At 41.8% G+C, this 19,742-nt stretch overlaps 1 protein-coding gene across 2 annotated transcripts in view; it reads left to right on the top strand.

Annotated features, from left to right (window-relative positions):
• The window catches only part of LOC143299979 (monoglyceride lipase-like), a 30,533-nt gene extending 20,862 nt beyond the window's left edge, over window positions 1–9,671 (top strand). The window contains exons 7-8 of one of the 2 annotated variants that reach the window (XM_076613537.1): window positions 649–811; window positions 2,401–9,671. In XM_076613537.1, the coding sequence (XP_076469652.1) occupies window positions 649–811; window positions 2,401–2,505 (268 nt within the window). In that variant the 3' untranslated portion in view covers window positions 2,506–9,671. The remainder of the gene's footprint in view (window positions 1–648; window positions 812–2,400) is intronic. The other variant, XM_076613536.1, reaches the window with a different exon arrangement.
• The last annotated feature ends 10,071 nt before the right edge of the window (window positions 9,672–19,742 follow it).

Raw genomic sequence — 19,742 nt, 5'->3', positions numbered from 1 at the left:
ACTGTTACCATTGTTGGGAAAATTGTTGGGTATACTATATTGCCCAGTGTTGTTATTTTTTGTAACCATTCCTCACCCACACCCCCACCTCCCTCTGATATTGATGTTAACCCTTTCACCGCCATGGTCGCATTTCGGCACCAGCTAGGTAAAGCACCCATGTCACTGAAATGCAACCAGATGATGGGCCTTTTGTGCATTAACCTAATGCTCTTAATTTTCAGTGGTAGGATTGGCCATTTTTTTCTACATATCACAGGGGAATCCCCAGCTATTCTTACTCTTAGACACCATCTTTTCTGTGGTTCCTGCACAAGGTTAATTTGCACTCTAAACTGACTGGCGGTGAAAGGGTTAATTGTTGGCTCTCGGGTCCCTTGTAATAGGAGCCATAGCACATCTTGGTTTAAACCTTTTTGTGTTGAGAAACAAAACAAAATATTGCATTCAATAAAGAAAACGGAAAACCAGAGCAAACAACAAGCCTGAGCACATATACCGTGCTCTGATACCTCTTCTTCTTCTTCTTAGTATTTTATTATTATTATCATTATTGTTATTGTCATCATCATCATGATCATCATTATCACTGTTATTATTGTTACTGTTATGATGATGATGATGCACTAATCTCCAAGCATACCGCAGGTGGGGCAAGTCCATGTTGGAGTGGATGCAGTGGGTGGAGAGCAACATCACCACCCTGAAGTGTCCATTTCTCACCCTGCATGGGACAGCTGACAAGGCCACACTGAGCGAGGGCTCCGTCTTTCTGGACCAGAACGCTTCCAGCTCCGATAAGACCTGCAAGGTGAGGGACTTTGCGTTGGACACTGTTCTTCGTTGACTGAAATGAAAACCGTTTTTGTTTTCCCCTGACTGTTTATGAAACCTTAAGGTCATGTTGCCTCTGTGGGGATGCTGATGTGACAGCCTCAAACTACACCCCCTCCCAGATGGATTTAACCCCATGGGCATTCTGGACTAGCATTATGTGATGCACAGGGATTAGTTGTGGCGAGTAAAGATTGACCCCTTTTTGAAAAGTACCCCCTTTCTAAGCATTTAACTCATTTCACCCCACAGCTACATGCCTGCTACATTTCCCCCGGACCAGCACTACTCGAGACCACTGGAATAAAAAATAAATGATTCACTAAACTGTGAAAATCGATAGAAAATTGTTGATTTGATCAGTTGAACAAAGCTTCATTTCCATGCTTCTGGAACCTGTCAACAGTTCAGATTAGAACACCAAATGTACCAAGCAAGAATGAATGAAATTAGAATAGTGTGTTCGTATGCTTGAACATGGTCCACAGAGGAAATAATCATGGCATGAGTTAACTTGTACCCGGAGCAGAAAGAGTTAATCAAGCTGTTGAAAAAGGAAGGAGGGTAGTTCTGGTGCTAGCCACTACTGATCCCCGCCTTCTCCCTCTCTGTTAACCTGAAGGGAAGTAAATGTGGCAGTTCTACTTTCATAGCCCGTACAGATTTTAACTGGGTCAAATTTACCTGCCAGGGGTCATTTCAAGTTATCCAAGAATGACCACCTAATCCAACGGGCGCAATAGCTGAGTGGTTAAAGCGTTGGACTGTCAGTCTGAGGGTCCCGGGTTCGAATCACGGTGACGGCGCCTGGTGGGTAAAGGGTGGAGATTTTTACGATCTCCCAGGTCAACATATGTGCAGACCTGCTAGTGCCTGAACCCCCTTTGTGTGTATATGCAAGCAGAAGATCAAATACGCATGCTAAAGATCCTGTAATCCATGTCAGCGTTCGGTGGGTTATGGAAACAAGAACATACCCAGCATGCACACCCCCGAAAATGGAGTATGGCTGCCTACATGGCTGGGTAAAAACGGTCATACACGTAAAAGCCCACTCATGTGCATATGAGTGAACGCAGAAGAAGAAGAAGAAGACCATCTAATCCATCATGAGGCAAGGGGGAGGGACGTGGGGTAAAATCCAACCATGGGAAGTCAGTTCTGACCAGCTGAAGTATACCCCCAGGGGTCTTTCCAGGCCAGTCTACATAGTCATTCTGTGCTACCTGTAGTTGACCCCAGGGTAAAACCCAGTGGGGATGCAAATAGGCTGCTAAACTGGGACATCACTTTTTTGGTAATGTTCTGCAAAAAAATTTTGAAGGTTGTGCGAGTTTTGGAGAAAATTGACCAATCCTATGACAGTGAAATAAAAACAAAAAACAAAACATGGTTTGTCGCGATGTCTTTGTCATCATTTTCTTTCTTTTCTTTTTTTTCCTCAAGGCCTGACTAAGCGTGTTTATTATGCTGCTGGTCAGTGATGTAGCGTGTATGGATTTGTCTGAACGCTGTGATGCCTCCTTGAGTAACTGAACTGAAGTGAACTGAACTCTTTGTCATCAGCTCTACGAAGGTTATTACCACCAGCTGCACAATGAGCCGGGGGAAGACGGCATCGGAGTTCAGCGAGAAATCGTGGACTGGATCGCTTCTCGCCTCAAACCCTGATCCTCCTGCATGCCTGCAGTGGGAGATAAAGAAACGGGTCCATCACTTTGAATGCCTTGAAAACATGGGGGAAAAAGTTCACACCTTTTGCCTTTTCACTCAACGATATTGTTGAAAGTTCAGGGAATGAACGGTGTTACCTTGGTATGACAGTATATCTCCTGTTTGTTGACTGCTCATTCTCATTCTGTTGTTAGTTACTCATTCTAATTCAACAATAGTAATTTTCCAGTTTTGGTGTTTGTATAATCAGGTTCCAAATCTATGTTTTAGCATAAGGAAAACCGCACGCACTTGGTGCACTGAAAAAGAACCATTGGCAACAGAAGAGATGTCCTCTGGCAAAATTTTGGAGAGGAAATCCACTCTGATAGGTACATGATATTATGTGCATGCACTCAGATTGAGACTTAGTACATTGGGTTAACTCTCTCAGTACGGCCAGTCCTCTCTTCTCCTCTACACAGACCCCTCGGATGTCCAGTTGGTGTCTCAATGACCCAACCTTTAGCTTCCGTCGTCAGAATTGTGGTATTCTTTGTCAACGTTCACCCCTTCAGTGTAAGAGCCTTCCGCTTGTAATATTTTGATGGTGGTAATTGGGGTGAAACGCTGTTGACGTCGTCTCTTTCGCCGTTCGTATGGAGAGAGTTAAGCTGCTGGTCAGGCATCTGTCTTGCAGATGTTGTGTAGCATTCATGGGTTTGTCCAAACGCAGTGATGCCTCCTTGAGAAATTGAAAGTGAAACTATTTGTGTGGTAGCCGTTTGCCATTTGTGTGTGGCAGGTTCCTTGCAAGTATCCATGCATTCATGCGTGTGTGCATGCGTGCGTGCTTGTTTCAGGGATGTGTCTTCTAGAGGGCGTTGTTGGTGGGTGGGTGATCGTTCAAAGGAGGTTTTGTGCGTGAGTTTATTCTGGCATGTGTTTCTGTGGGAAGGGAGGGGGAAGAGGGGGGGTGGTATGGAGGGGAGAAAGGGGACGAGGCAGGATTGAAATGTAAAGAGTTTTGAGCAGTGTTTTTGGAAACAGTACTTGTTATGTAAATGTCGATTATTATCATTATATTATTATTATTATTTTTTTTTTTTTCTGTTACCATTGTTATTGTTTCCATTTACAAAAGGGTGGTTGTTCAAATCTATAAGTGATGTTTTTGTTTTTTTAACCAGAGATTGTTGTGATTTGTTGCAGGTATTGTGCCATTCAGCAATATCATAATGCTGGAAATGACTGGAAATTTGTTATCTATGCAATCTCAGAAGACGGGGAGAAAAAAAAGAAGTGAATTTCTGATTGTTGGGATTAAATGGCCTTATTTGTGGACATATCTTTTGAGCTGACTGTGCCTTTTAGCATTAGCAAGAACTTTGTGGCACTGTTTTATATTGATATTTGACATTTACTTTTGTTGGTTTTTAAAAATTACAAATAATGACTTTTGAATTGTTTGCCACCCCCGAAAGCAGAGTATGGCTGCCTACATGGCGGGGTAAAAACGGTCATACACGTAAAAAGCCCACTCGCGTATATACGAGTGAACATGGGAATTTGAAGCCCACAAACGCAGAAGAAGAAGAAGAGAATTGTTTGCCGGTTTGTACTAGATTTTTATCTCCTACATTCAAACATCACTTGTGTTTTGAATGGATAAAAGGATTTTGAATACAGGCCAATCAGCCTGTACGCCTCTTTTCTTTGTTTTCTTGAAAGCGATTCCTGACAGGGGGGGGATTTATGTTCATTTTGTGAATTTTTAATTCTCTGCTGTGGTGTACCACTGCTGCTTTTTTGTCTCTCTGCGTGTATATTGCAGTAAAATCAACGTGTTTTTCACTTGGTAAATGATCACGGTAATCAGCTGCCCAGTTATATCTTTGTCTTTGTCAGTGATTGTTTCAGCGTTGTTATGTTGTGTTTTGTTTTATTTTTGTCTCTCTCCGTGTATATTGCAGTAAAATCAACATGTGTTTTTCACACTGCCCAGTTGTATCTTTGTCTGTGTCAGTGATTGTTTCAGCATTGTTATGTTGTGTTTTGTTTTATTTTTGTCACAACAGATTTCCCCATGAGAAATTCAGACTGCTCTCCACAGGTGAGAGTGCATCACCATCCATTTTTAAAATGCTTTTTTTCTGTCTGCATGGGTAATTTTGTTTTTGCTGTCTAAGGGGATTTTTCTGCATAGCTTTGCCAGGGTCAACCCTTTTGCTTGATTTGGGTTCTTTGACATGTGCTAGGTGCATACTGCACACAGGACCTTGGTTGATCATATCATCTGGAAGACTAGTACCCAGACCATTGCTCAAAAGTCTAGCGGAGGGGGTAGTAAAAATCGTGGTCTGTATATCAAAATGAAAGCTGGTGATCATGATTTACATTGCTGTTTTTTGTTGTTGTTTTGTATCATCCAGTCTTGATGGCGCATGGCATGTTTCAGTTCATTTTGTCACTGTTCAGTATTGATATGTGTACACTTGTTTCTGATATCACTTGTTTTGTTTGTTTTGTTTTAAGTCATAGAATAAACATACGCAGATTTGCTGAGAACGTGTGATATTTTTCTTGTTAATTTCTCACACAGGTACTTGGTTAGGCAGCAATAGATTTTTAGCTCTTCTCCTTGTTTCTGTCTGTTACTTTTCAAACTGTGTACATTCCATGATGACAGGATCTATTTCGGTGAGTGATAAAGTCAAAACAATATCAAATCAGTAATATTTTACATCTGTCTGCATATCATGTATAAACATTGGCGTGAAAGCACTGGCATTCTGAAGTGTACCGACATATATCTTTATGTTTTTGCAGTCTTGTGGATTTTTTGAAATCTCACCTGACCAATTCAAGATAATTCGAACACTCAGGAGATGTGATGCACAAGTGAAAACAGATAACTGCTGTATCTTCTCTGTCTTGTATCTGTCTCTTCCCCTGTCTTTGGAATTGGTTACATATGGCTACAGTAGGGAGTAGGAGATGTAAATGGATTTATTTTCACATTCCAAACTAGACTAGACTAACTGATTATGGATGGCAAGTATGGTCATATCATGTTCAAGAAAGTGGTCGTTTTGCATTTGATAGACAGTTCACGTTGGTGTATTTACTTCCGATTTATCTGTCAGTGGAAATGGAAAGGCAGAATTGGTGAGGCATTGGACTTCTGATTCAGTGCTCACCAGTGATCTGAGTTCATTGCCCCGTTCTGCCACTGTCCGTGGGATAAGCGCTTTACTCCAATTTTCCCCACTCCACCCAGGTTTGAATGGGGTACCTGACTTCAGTTGGGGAAGGTTTAACTCACTCAGTACGGCCAGTCCTCTCTTTTCCTCTACACAGACCCCTTGGATGTCCAGTGGGTGTCTGAATGACCCAACCTTTAGCTTCCGTCGTCAGAATTGTGGTATTCTTTGTCAACATTCACGTCTTCAGTATAAGAGCCTTCCGCGAGCAATATTTTGATGATGGTAATTGGGGTGAAACGCTGTTAACATTGTCTCTTTCGCCGTTGGTATGGAAAGAGTTAAAAGGCAGGAGATGACTGGGTCCCATTTTCCCATGCCAAGTCTTTGTCACAGTGAATATGAATTCATTACCCTGGTGGCCAGAAAAGACAATGAGACCTATAGCAATTTTCAGTATTCTCACCAAACCTTTTATTTGTTACCAGTTTGTTTTGTCAAAGTGTACAGTTTTTAAAAGGAACAAAGCAGACATTTGCTGCAAGAAGTTGTTGGTTTGCAACATTTTCTCAAAAGCTGCTGTCATTTTGGTAGTTAGATAGTTGATTACATTTCAGCTTATTAGGAAGTGAATCATAAAAGCCTGATTTTTATTTCTTAATTCTGTTAATGATTTTTTTTTAATGTCTAAGGTGACACCAAAAGTGAATTAGTCATAAAATCCATGGGTCAGTTAAAGTGGTTGCTTAAGTTGTATTTTGTATTCCTGTATTTGCTTTTTTGGGTACCATTCCTCTTAACTGATGTATCATCAGTTGTTTTTTTAAAATTCTTTTAATAATGTATCACCACTTAATTCTTCAATTATTGTGGATTTGCTCAAACTACTTTTGGGGCGCTCAATCTGCATTATTCTAACATGCCTCTGACTCATTTTATTATTGGGTAATTTTTTTCCATTGTCTGCAAGTGGAAAGTTTAAAGAAGAATTTGATAACTCTTGTACTGTTATCATGCATGTATGCATATGTGTTAATGCATTATAAGAAGAATATCAGTAATAACTTGTACTCTTTTCATGCATGTTTAATGCATTTATAAGAAGAATATCAAACATACCTTGTGCTGTTATCATGCATATGTACCCAGGGATGATTTCAATACAGGAAACTGAGCTAAAGAGAATGATTGTGGATGACAAATATCAAACGTACTCATGCTGTTATCATGCGCATGTACCTATGGATAATGTCAATAGGAAACTGAGCTAAAGAGAATGATTGAAGATGACATAGTGGCAAATGATTCACTGCATCTGTTGAAACGTGTCTGGTGTTCTGCATATCTCCATGTGTTCCCCACCCCATGGTATGGCAAGGATCTTTCAGTATGAATAGCAGACCATACTTGCTTTCCGGAAATTTTTCTGTTGCTCTCTTTATTTCTGCCATTTTTTTCTTCCTTCACTTCTGTCTGCCTTTCTGCCTCCCCATTCTATTCCCCTTTGTTTTTTGGTGTGCTTTTTTTTTCCAGCAAGCATTCATTCTTTTTTTCTCTCTCTCTTTCGCAGTCTGTGATGTACCGTCTTTTGTGTTTCGCTCTGGGGATTAAGTGGTGATATTGTAAACATTGGGATGGGCATCAGTTACCCATTCTGCAGTGTTAATTGACAGTATGGTGTTTTTATGTTTTTAAAACAAAATTTTCAACATTTCTTTCTAATCTGGGAATGATAAGGTAAGCGGAAGGGTTGACGTCCTCAGTGTATGCAGCCTTGTCCTATTTGCCTTATGGCCAGACACGGTAGTGAAATTTTGACCAAAATCATGATTTTTTTTTATTTTCGTTTTTTCGCATAATTTGCTTCAACATCTAATCTTTATAGTCCGTTTCACCTGGGTACTATATTCACTTAAATAAAGCTTTAAACAGAATCAACATGTGTGATTTCTTGTGAGTACAAGCACATATCTTTCTTTTCCTGTTTTCTCAGTTTTGTGTTTTGTCCTCGTAATACCATTTTTCAAAATGCTAATGCTCAAAACCTTTAAAAGATAGCATGTTCAAACTTAGTACTTTCTTTCTTTATGTATTCATCTTTATTATAGTGCAGTGGTTTGTATAGTACTAGTAAAAGAATGAATATACACTCATTTGAAAGAAATGATGTCAAGGAATTTATACTCATTTCAACAACAACAACAACAAAAAAAAGAAAAAAAAAGTAGTATTTATTCAAATTCCAAAATACCACTGCACTATAATAAAGAACAAATACAAATAACTCAAATAAAACAAACAAATAACAGATCTATAAAGGTACCAAAGTTATAAGCTTTTAATTTTTTTGTTTGTCGGCCATTTTGGATTTGTTTCCATGGAAACTGTCATGACAAATTGCACAAAATGACCTTTTTAGACATGTTTAGTCCAATATCTTTGCATACCATGTCATAGAAAGCCATAAACTTCAAGTTTATTTCATACGTTTTTGTACTACCGTGTCTGGCCTTAAGGAACTTAATGGCTGTGATAATATGTCATGATTTTTTTTCCCAGGATGTGACAGTGTTTTGTGTTTAATGCGGCTGATTTATTTTCTGTAGCTGGGCAGTCATGATACGGTCATGTCCGGTCAGCTGGACTGAAAGCAACAATGTTAAATGTCGTGTCTCCACATGTTACTGAAGTAGAATGAATTTCGGGAAATTCAACTTTACCTCACAGCTAAGCTGAATCAAGCCAACTGCTGCTGCTGATTGACTGACTGACTGCAACAATATTCCTTCACTGTTTTGCTCCACAACCCAAAATACACCCCCTCTCTGTCTCTCTCCCTATCTCTCTGTCTCTATTTCTGTTTCCAGTTGGTTTATCATTTACTGGTGTGCATTGTCATTTGAATGACTTCATTGTCTTGGAATGTTTGTTCACAGTACCCCCTTCATGAGGGGCCATGGCCTTGATTGAATAAATCATATATGTATTTATATCTCTGTCTGTCTGTCTCTCATATTGTAGGTGTTTTGTGCATGTTTGAGAATACTGAATTCATTTAACTTTAAGTCTCATAGTCTTATGTTTCACTTCAGTTTATATTTGGTTATCTCTATATACGCAAAAACACCACCATACAAATCCTTTTCTTGCCAGACAGATTCTAGCCAGTATATTCATATTTAAACGTAAATGCAAAACACACAAAAAAGCATTGTTTGCATGTTTTCCATGTTCAGGATGTCAGGAAATGTGTTGCTTGTAATGCTTTTTTTTTCTCCGCTCCCCCCCTTTTTGTTGTTTTTGTTTTTTGTTGTTTTGTATTCCAGAAATTCTCCACTTTAAAAAAAAAAAAGTCTATTACCTATTTTTGTACATTGGTTTTTCATTAGCTTCTGTTTTTACTACCTATGAGAAGAGGATTTAGATGTTTGTTCTTTTTCTCCAGTTACAGTACTGTATGGCATGTATTAGTTTTTGATGGCCTTGTCAAATTTATTTTCAGTGTAATTAGATATTTTATTCAACAAGATTCTCATTGTATCAGTTTTTGTAAACCTTGAAGAATTTGTTTTTCAGTTTGGTATAGTTATTTTGCAAACTTGTAATGAAATACGCTGTGAATATGGCCTTATATTTACAACGTTGAATTATGTTCAGTTTGTTTTCAAAATGTGTATTTGAATAAAGAATGCATCCAGCTCATTGTCCGTTTCCTTTTTTTGGATTTCTTATTTCATGTACACTACACATTTGGTTTGGTTTGTTTGGGGGCTCATTTTTTCTTTCTTTCCTTTTATGTGATCTTTCTTTTCTTTTTGTCTACTGTTTCTTTTCCATTTTATAGTTCTGCCTTTATGTAATAGCTTTCCAAGACAAACTTAATGGGAGGTACGAATCAAATGACAGGCATTATTTTCAGCATTGTTCACAGTGTTTTGTGGATTCATTTTGATTTTGCTCTGGGAAGCAATATTTTGTTTCAATAAAGTAAGTGTGTGTGTATCAATTTGGCTGTCTATTGATTCCATTGTGATAGACACAGATTTTTGTGGAAGATGTAGACACAGAATGACTTTGAACGTAGATGTGGACAAATAATTACTTTGGACGTATACTTACCAGTATATTTATAGCTTTTGATTGATGTAAGGAAAGCAGGAATGACTGTCTGTTGGTTGGCTGGTCTATAAGCAACAAAGATAAAAGATTGGTGGAAAAAAAAGTTGAAAAGTAATTGCAGTTTTTGGTTTATATTCAGTCTATTATTTTTTATTAAGATTTTTTCATTTATTGTTGTTACAATCTGTGTATATTATGCATTTGGGCCTACAGCAAAGTGAGAGCTGTATTATCAATGGTTTCTCCAGTCAATGGGAAACCATTTACAGCTTAGTCTTTTGTGAAGGACTATGACTCTCAAACTGGGAGGCAAAATTGCACTGGCTCTTAGTGCTGCAGCCTCGTGGGCTAGTTGGCCTTTGGGAACCATCCCAACGCCAACTGTCCTAAAACCCTCTTGGCCGAGTGAGTGGGGATGTACTTGGGCAAGACACTCTCCACTGTAATCAAATTAATTCTAGCCCAGATAGTCGGGACAGCAGTTGCCTCCTCTGCCGTTCTGATGGTCATAGTCGGACACGACTGACTATCATATATATATAATATTATGTGATGCTTTGTTTCCCCATGCCCCTCCCCCTTTCCCTTCTTACCTTGATCTGATCTCTCTCTCTCTCATATATCTGTCACTGTGCCTCGATTTTTTTTCTGTCTTTATCAGTGTGTGCCTTTGTTTTCATTATTTCACCCTGTCTGTGTGCCTTTGTCACAAACACACACACACACACACACACACACACACACACACACACACACAGATGACCAAACATGGTTCCATACATGCACAAATCTCTCTCAAACACACACACATAATTATTATCAGAAACCTCTCTCCAGCACACATCAACACACTCACACACACACACACACACAAACAAAACACACACACACACACACACACACACACACTCTCTCTCTCTCTCTCTCTCACACACACACACACACACACACACACACTCTCACACACACACACCACACACACATGGATGCGCGATTGTCGTATACACACCACACACACACACACACACACACACACACAACGTATACTCTCTCTCTCTCTCTCCCTTTGTGCTTTGATGTTTTACTTGTTCGCCTGTTGACTGGATGTTATTACCTGTAACATCTGCATCAGTAATCACTTTTGTATATGTACAGCGATGAAGTTGTATTTCTCTGTTCTCTTTATGTCCGCTATTTGTTTCTCACTTCGGTCATGTCTGTGTATGTGCTTAAGTATGTGTATGTGTGTGTGTGTGTTGGGTGGAGAGAGTGTGTGCATGTGTATGGATGTGAATGTGTGAATGCGTTCATTTTATTACTTTTTACGTTGTTAATGGTGATGGTGATGATTATCATTCATAGTAGTAGCAGCAGATGTAGCGGTGTTAACAAAATTATTATTGTTTGTGTCATTATCATTAATGTTGTTATTGTTATTGTTGTCACAAGGACTGAATCTGTCTGTGTCTGTCTGTCTCTCTCCCTCTCTCTCTTTGTCTGAATGTACTGACTGTTCCTCTGAAGTGCAGGTGTGGGAGCTTATGTAATCAAATTTCCCCTGCTGTTGTGTCTGCCTCGGTTGGAACCCGTAACTCCAAACACCATTTTAACCTCAGCCCCATCGTGCCGGGCTGTTCAGGCCAGTACCTTGCCTTATCTGCGGGGGGTGGGGTGGGGGGCGGGCGGAACTCAATCAAATAACCATTCAACATATAGCAATAAAAACCAGGTAATTCAAACGCACACACACTTAATAAAATTATATATGTTAACTGAGACGCACGTGCGCGCGCGCGGACACACACACACACACACAAACACACACACAGGAGTGATGGCCTAAAGGTAACGCGTCCGCTTAGGAAGCGAGATAATCTGAGCGCTTTTATCTTCAAGCACCCACAGTAATTTTACACCCTAGTCAATCCATTTCTTAATTGACTAATCTGTCTTAATCCACAACCGCTTTAATTTTTTTAAATTTTTTATAATACGCAGTCAACTCAGTTCTTGAATGACTTATTACTGTGTGTGTGTGTGTGTGTGTGTGTGTGTGTGTGATACAGTGTATTCATTCAAAGTACTGTTGAATAGCTTATTGTTTTTAACTGTATGTCTGTGTTCAATTATTTATAATATTTCTTGTCTGTTCTCTTGCTATGGTGATTGCATTTGATTGAATGTGATTATCGTATGAGAAGTTTACATCAGTTTAGCATTTTGTCTTTTATTCACACTGAATGTGTGTGCAAATGACCCCGAGTTTGTAAAGCGCTTCGAGCTTGGTCAACCGAGGACAGTCGCTGTATAAACATCCACATCATTCATTTATTCTCGTACATTGCTCATGTAACACACGCATACCAGTCCACAAATGAAAAAAACAACAACAACCCCCGCCCCCCAAAAAACAACAACAACAAAACAACAACAAACAAACAAAAAAACAGGAGATAATAAAGTTTTCTCTATTCTCTTTGGTTTACGTATTCCCAAATTTGCAGACGACTTGTCAAGGCCAAAAATCGTGTGGTCCAGATCACGTGATGTTCGTGGACGGCTCCAATAAAAATAATTCGGGGTGACAGGAAATTTTAGTCTGTCTCTCCTACCCCTCAACCTCTACGACTTGCGTGCAGCTTCTGAACACTGTCATCCCTCCAGTTGAAATTCGCACGGGGCCGGCATTGGGTTTTGAAACTTGCGTATGCAGACGATATCTGTGTTGTGGTTGGAAAGGTGCCGGAGGAAGGTGGCAGAATGGTTAAGACGCTCAGCTGCCAATACAGAGAGTCCGTGAGGGTGTGGGTTCGAATCCCGCTCTCGCCCTTTCTCCTAAGTTTGGAAAATCAAACTGAGCGTCTAGTCTTTCGGATGAGACGATAAACCGAGGTCCCGTGTGCAGCACGCACTTGGCGCACTGAAAAAGAACCCATGGCAATGAGAGTGTTGTCCTCTGGCGAAATTACGTAAAATGAAATCCACTTTCATAAGTACACAAATATGTAAGCATGCACTCAAGGCCTGACTAAGCGCGTTGGGTTATGCTGCTGGTCAGGCATCTGCTCAACAGATGTGGTGTAGCGTGTATGGATTTGTCAGAACGCAGTGACGCCTCCTTGAGAAAGTGAAACTGAAACTGAAACGGTTGGAAAGACGGAGTCGCGAAAGATGTTGCACAAAAGGGGGCCGGAGTTGTCTGCTTTGAACCTTCCTGCCGTGGATTATTTGGGTGAGTTACCAACTCTTGTTTGTTAGTGTACTGCCTTTCTTCATTATCTATCTGTCTATCTTAAGGTCAGGTCAGGTCATTAGATCTGCTACTGGTAACCTGTAATCCAGTACAACCTGTTCAGGGTCGGGTTGCCGGCGACTAAACCGGCACTCCCACCGCTCCCTTCCGGGACTGGTGAGGCGGGTGGCTAGACACCCTTATGGAGATCCATAAAAGGGCGTTGGCTCAGGAGAGCCACCGACGGCCATCTAGCTCCACTGTGCTGTGTGCATGCCACACGCAGTTGGCCCCCGGGGTGTGTCTACCCATGCATGCGAAGTCTGGATCCGGCAGAATCTGCGGAAGAAACCTATCGGTTCAACGGAGAGGAAGGCGGTTACAGCAACGCACTGTGGAGTGCAGAGAGCAAGATGAGACACCGAAAGGATATCTTGGTCATCCACTGCATCCGTGCTCATCCTCCAGTCGTCTCGACTTAGTCTTGCCACTGGAAATTGGTGGACCCGGACGAGAGAGTGAGGTTGACGTTGCGCAACTCCTCTTCACTTTAAACAAACTCATCGCGCAAGTCATCAGTCATCCAAAATGACCTTTCATCCTTCATCATTTCATCACCCCCAAGTCCTGTGGCGACAGGCGAGCGACGAAACGACAGGTGTGGGTACACTGGCAGTCGCAGTCGCAGACCTGCACGCAGGCGGCTCAGGCCATAGGGTCGTTCTTCGTCGACAGGAGCAGCGATGGAGCTCGGCAGCCGTCTGAGCGTCTGAGCAGCCCTCTTTAGGAATGCACTGCTCACCTCCCTGGCATGAGGAAGGGGCTAGAAAAGGTGCCCTAAAAATTGCCTGCTCCATATCACCCTGGCCAGCATACCGCGGCTGGCGGGGACCCTACATCAGCGGTCGAAACAACAAGAAAGAAAAGAAAAAAGCAAGGATCGTTCCTCTCACCATTGGTGCTTGGAACATAAGGACTCTCCTGGACAGAGATAACGCGGACAGACCCCAAAGGAGAACGGCACTAGTTGCATCCGAACTCGCCAGATACAACATTGACATCGCAGCCTTGAGTGAGACTCGGCTTGCAGGTGAAGGCCAGCTCTGTGAACGGGGATCTGGTTACACCTTCTTCTGGAGTGGACGAGGAAGCGAAGAGCGACGTGAGGCTGGCGTTGGTTTTGCAGTAAAAACAGCACTTGTCAGCAAGCTAGCTGGAATCCCAAAGGGAGTCAACGATAGGCTTATGACCATGAAACTCCCACTGGCATCTGGCCAGAAGCACCTCACCATTGTCAGTGCCTACGCCCCAACCATGACCAACCCGGATGAAGTGAAGGCGAAGTTCTACGAGGACCTTCACTCTGTCATTGCTGCTATCCCTAAAGCAGACAAGCTCATCATTCTTGGGGACTTCAATGCTAGAGTTGGCTCTGACTACATCTCCTGGGATGGAGTGATTGGAAAGCACGGTGTGGGCCACTGCAACCCAAATGGATTGCTTTTGCTTCAGACCTGTGCAGAGCACGAACTGCTGATAACCAACACAGTTTTCTGCCTCCCTACCCGTAACAGGACGTCATGGATGCACCCTCGCTCAAAGCATTGGCATCTCATCGATTATGTCATCGTCAGGAAAAGGGATAGGCAAGATGTACGTGTAACAAAGACCATGTGTGGCGCCGAGTGTTGGACAGACCATCGCCTTGTAGTCTCGAAGCTGAATATTCGAATCCAGCCCAAGAGACGCCCCCAAGGCCAGAAGGCTCCAAAACGGCTCAACATCGCTAAGCTGAAAAACATCACCATCAAACAGTCCTTTGTGGAGCTGCTGGAAGATCGTCTGGAATCCGCCTCTCTGGACAACCAGAATGTGGAGTCTGACTGGAGGACCCTGCGTGAGCTGATCTATAGTACAGCTTCAGAGACCCTGGGACCCATGTCCAGAAAGCACAAAGACTGGTTTGATGAAAACTGTGATGAAATCAAGCAACTTCTGGATGAGAAACGCCGTCTGCATCAAGCCTACCTGAGCAACCCAAAGTCCACATCTAAAAAGGATGTGTACGATGCCATCCGCAGGACTGTTCAGCAAAAATTACGCCAGATGCAGGATAAGTGGCTGAGTGACAAAGCTGATGAGATCCAGGGATATGCTGACAGGCACGATATGAAGAGGTTCTATGATGCCTTAAAAGAAGTCTACGGCCCCACATCCTCAGGATCATCCCCCCTCCTCAGTGCAGATGGGAATACCTTGATCACCGAGAAGGAGAAAATTCTCGAACGCTGGGCTGAGCACTTCAACAGTGTCTTAAATCGCCCTTCCTCCATAAATGATGAAGCCATAGACCGTCTCCCACAAGTCCCCATCAACGAAGCACTGGACGATCCGCCAACACCTCTTGAGACCCAGAAAGCAATTCGTCTGCTATCCAGTGGCAAAGCACCTGGCTCAGACTCCATACCAGCAGAGGTCTACAAGGATGGAGGCACTGTGCTGACTGAGAAGCTCCATCAGCTGTACTCACTCATGTGGAAAGAAGAGACAATCCCCCAGGATTTCAAAGATGCATCTATCATTCACTTGTACAAGCGAAAGGGGAACCGGCAAGCCTGTGATAACCATCGGGGCATTTCCTTGCTCTCCATCGCAGGCAAGATACTTGCCAGGATCCTACTAAACCGCCTCACAGCACCTTGACCAAGGTTCATTTGCCTGAGAGCCAATGTGGATTCCGGAAAGAGCGCGGAACCACGACATGTGTTTGCTGCAAGCATCTGCATAGAGTAAATGTCGAGCGTAAAAATTGATCTGTTCTCCTTGTCATATCACTAAGTTGATCGTATGTGTAAAGGGATTTGAAGATCTGTGTCAGTCTGTTCCCCTCGATTTATTTCCTATGTCTGCCAATTCCATGAAGTGCAGTGGAGTTCATGACAAAGTTCGACACTGCTCTTTTGCTGTCACAAGTTGGAAGCAAGCCGTACCCTGCTCCAACCATTTCTAGCCTCATCGTGCCGCTGCAAGGCATACTATGCCTTCAGGATGGCGGAGTGTGGGGATGGGCTGAAATACCAACAAAATTAACCTTTCAACTATAGCAAAAAACGTAATGTCATACAGACCACACATAAAATTATATTGTTACTGAGACGATGTGCCCAACGCTGGATCAACACTGACCAGCACACTCAGGTGTGAGCCTAAGTATGCCACTTGCAGCAGGAATTCTGGCCTTATCCTTAAAGCACCGAAACAGAATTTACTCCATCATCCAGCCTAGAAACCCTACTACCGAACATATCATCCAGTCAACGGTTCAAGACTCGTGTGGTGTGGAGCGGTTTCGACATTATCCATTGCAAGTAACTGTTCAGAATGCTAGTAACTATCTGTGATCATTTTAATGTTGATCGCAGGATTGCAAGAGAAGTGATTATGTTGAGAAGTACTCAGTTGCAATTGTCTGTACACACTGAAGAGGCAATGAGTCTTGAAAGCGCTCAGCTAAAGGGTCACAGCGCGTATATACATCCCACATATTTATCCTCGTAACATTGACAGTGTAACCAAACGACATGCAAAACAACACCCCCCACAAACATCCCAGAAACTACTAACATCAAAACAAGACAAGAAAACAGAGTGTGCAAAAGCCACCTCTTTGTCTTCGTATCCCATTTGCAGACAGTCGCAGCTTCGTGGTGTCGACACGTGTGCGGCGGCATGCCAAAATCGGTGACCAAAAGTGTCTCTACTCCTCTAATTGGGCGAGCTGCAACAAGTGGATCCCACAGTCAGAAAGCACGCGCATTAGGGTTTTGAAATGTATCTCAGAAATCTGTGTTGTGGTTGGAAATCCGAGAGGTCCAAATGGAAGATACTGCCAATAGGAGTCCGTGACAGATGGGCGATGCCGCTTGCCTTCTAGTGAAAATGCAGAGAGGTTGTTTCGGAGAGCAACAGAGTCCTGCGCAGCATTGCATGAAAGACAGGCAAAAGGGTGTCACTGGCGAAAACAAATGATCCCCTGCCCAATATGTAGCTATGCACTGCAGCCTGCTCCAAGCTTGGGTCTGCTGGAAGCATTGCTGCAGATGTGGACTTAATTTCAGCCATTGCGCCTCCTAGAAGAACTTCTGCGGTTGCACCATCGCACCCAGTGCCACAACCGAGCCTTTCACCTCCTGCCAGTGGATATAGATGGTTCCATCGATTGTTGGACTGCCCATCATATCTATGTCTATCTATCTATATATCTATCTATCTATCTATCTATCTATCTATCTGAATAAAAAATATATATATATTGGAGAGATTTCCACTGATCATAATCAGGAGCAAAATTCGTCAGCTGACACACACACGCACACACACACACACACACACACACTGACACACACACTGACACACACACACACACACAGACTCTCCTCTCCCTATATATATATATATAACATAATATATATATATATATTATAACATAATATATATTATAATATGTTATATTATAACATAATATATATATATATATATATATATATTATGTTATATTATATATACCTAAACTTACAAATGAGTGTTTTCTGCCTTATATCACGATTTTTACATCTTTACATCACATCTCAGTTCATACCGTGTAAGAACGAAGCGTCAATTACTTTGTCAGTTCTGATGGAAGGATTTTTTAAAAGAGTTTTTATTTGTGGAAATGCAGACCAAAATTATCGATCCTTACGCATTAGTGGACAAACGTCCGTTGACTTAAACAGCTTGCACCAGCCACCGCGTAATTATTATCTCAAGAACTTTGTTGTGGTCATTCAACGTAAACTTAATTAATTGCATTTGTCACCACTGACGTGACAAATTTTTTGATCTGGCGCCGCCGGTTACCATAATAAAACTCGGTTTGGGTCTGATTTTGTTTTCTCAGCATTTCATGTCACATCGTGTCATTTCATACACATAAAAGAATGTCAAGACCTGTGGAAATCTCTCCATGAATCGTATTCATACACATGCACAGCACGTGACATACGGGGATTTCGTTTTTAAGGGAGAGCTCCTGTGTTGAAAGTATTTCGTTCAAATGAAGTATGAAAACATGTTTTGTCTTGAAATTTAAAATCATACTAGATGATAATTATTTTGTTACCGGTTTGTTAAGTTAGGTCATGAACTGAACAAATCATTCAAACTTGAAGCAGAACTGTTCAAAATAATGTTTATAACCATGACAAAACGCCCAGTTTTCCGTGCAAAACAAAACTGGGTTCAATATTTTCATGCCCCTTAACCCCCCCCCCCCCCCCCTCACCCTCTCACCCCCTTCTTTTTTCTACGCACGGAACGTGTCAGATGCTGAAAACATCTGCAGAAGTCGATATCGTTGTGAACACAGGGCCTCTCTCTTCATGGAAAGTCTCTTTGAAAACTGTGCACGCACAACACGGTAGTTGATTAACCCCTTGACTCCTGTTGACAAATGGAGTGATGGCCTACAGGTAACGCGTCCGCTTAGGAAGCGAGAGAATCTGAACGCGCTGGTTTCAATCACAGCTCAGCCGCCGATATTTTCTCCCCCTCCACAAAACCTTGAGTGGTGGTCTGGACGCTAGTCATTCGGATGAGACGATAAACCGAGGTCCCGTGTGCAGCATGCACTTAGCGCACGTAAAAGAACCCACGGCAACAAAAGGGTTGTCCCTGTCAAAATTCTGTTGAAAAAGTCACTACGATAGGAAAAACAAATAAAACTGCACGCAGGAAAAAATACAAAAAAAATGGGTGGCGCTGTACTATAGCGACGCGCTCTCCCTGGGGAGCCGAGCAGCCCGAATTTCACACAGAGAAATCTGTTGTGATAAAAAGAAATACAAATACAAATACAAAACAAATGTATTCGTCAATTAACCCCATATATGGGTTGCATTACTTTTGCTCATTCAAATCAGTTTCCCCACTTTAAAGTACACAACAAAGTGATAAATGCGCTTCAAAACTCACGCCACAACTGATGAGTCTCAATTCGGCGAGCTTCAGCAGTCAAGGGAATAGTAAAGATTCTTTCCAGCACGAAGCCCCATGCATGCACAACATGTGTGCTTTTTAAAGATTTTTTTTTTTTTTTTTTTTTTTAGATACAAAAGATTGCACGCACAACAAGTAGGTCTTTCAAAGGTATGGTTTTCTTTCTCCTGCCCTGCCCTTTACGTACTGCACGACTCGCGATCATGGGTATGAAATGTCAATGTGATTATTGTAATCATATATTGCTATATGTAAACAGTTTGTCGACAAACTTGACAGAAGGGTGGCCGGACAAAGAAAATCTATCCTTTTTGTGATGTTGTGTAACGGCAGTCAAATGTAAAAGGATGTTCCTGGATTGGGGTGCACACACTTTTTACAAAATTTTCAATTCACTATGTCCTAGAAATAATAAAACCCGCATGAATTATCCGCCCACATCCGTCATGATTATCAGATGTAAGACTGGATCCGATTTTCCATGTGAAAAACCCGGTTCGATAACCAGATTTTCGATAACCAGAGTGGATCCGTTTTTTTCAAAACCGATTCGATTATCAGATGTAAGACTGGATCCGATTTTCCATATGAAAAACCCGATTCGATAACCAGATTTTCGATAACCAGAGTGGATCCGATTTTTTTCAAAACCGATTCGATTGTCA

The sequence above is a fragment of the Babylonia areolata genome, chromosome 25 (genome assembly GCF_041734735.1).
Source record: "Babylonia areolata isolate BAREFJ2019XMU chromosome 25, ASM4173473v1, whole genome shotgun sequence".
Taxonomy (NCBI): Eukaryota; Metazoa; Mollusca; class Gastropoda; order Neogastropoda; family Buccinidae; genus Babylonia; species Babylonia areolata.
The sequence above is the reverse complement of the archived record's forward strand: the minus strand, read 5'-3'. Positions and strand labels throughout refer to the sequence as shown.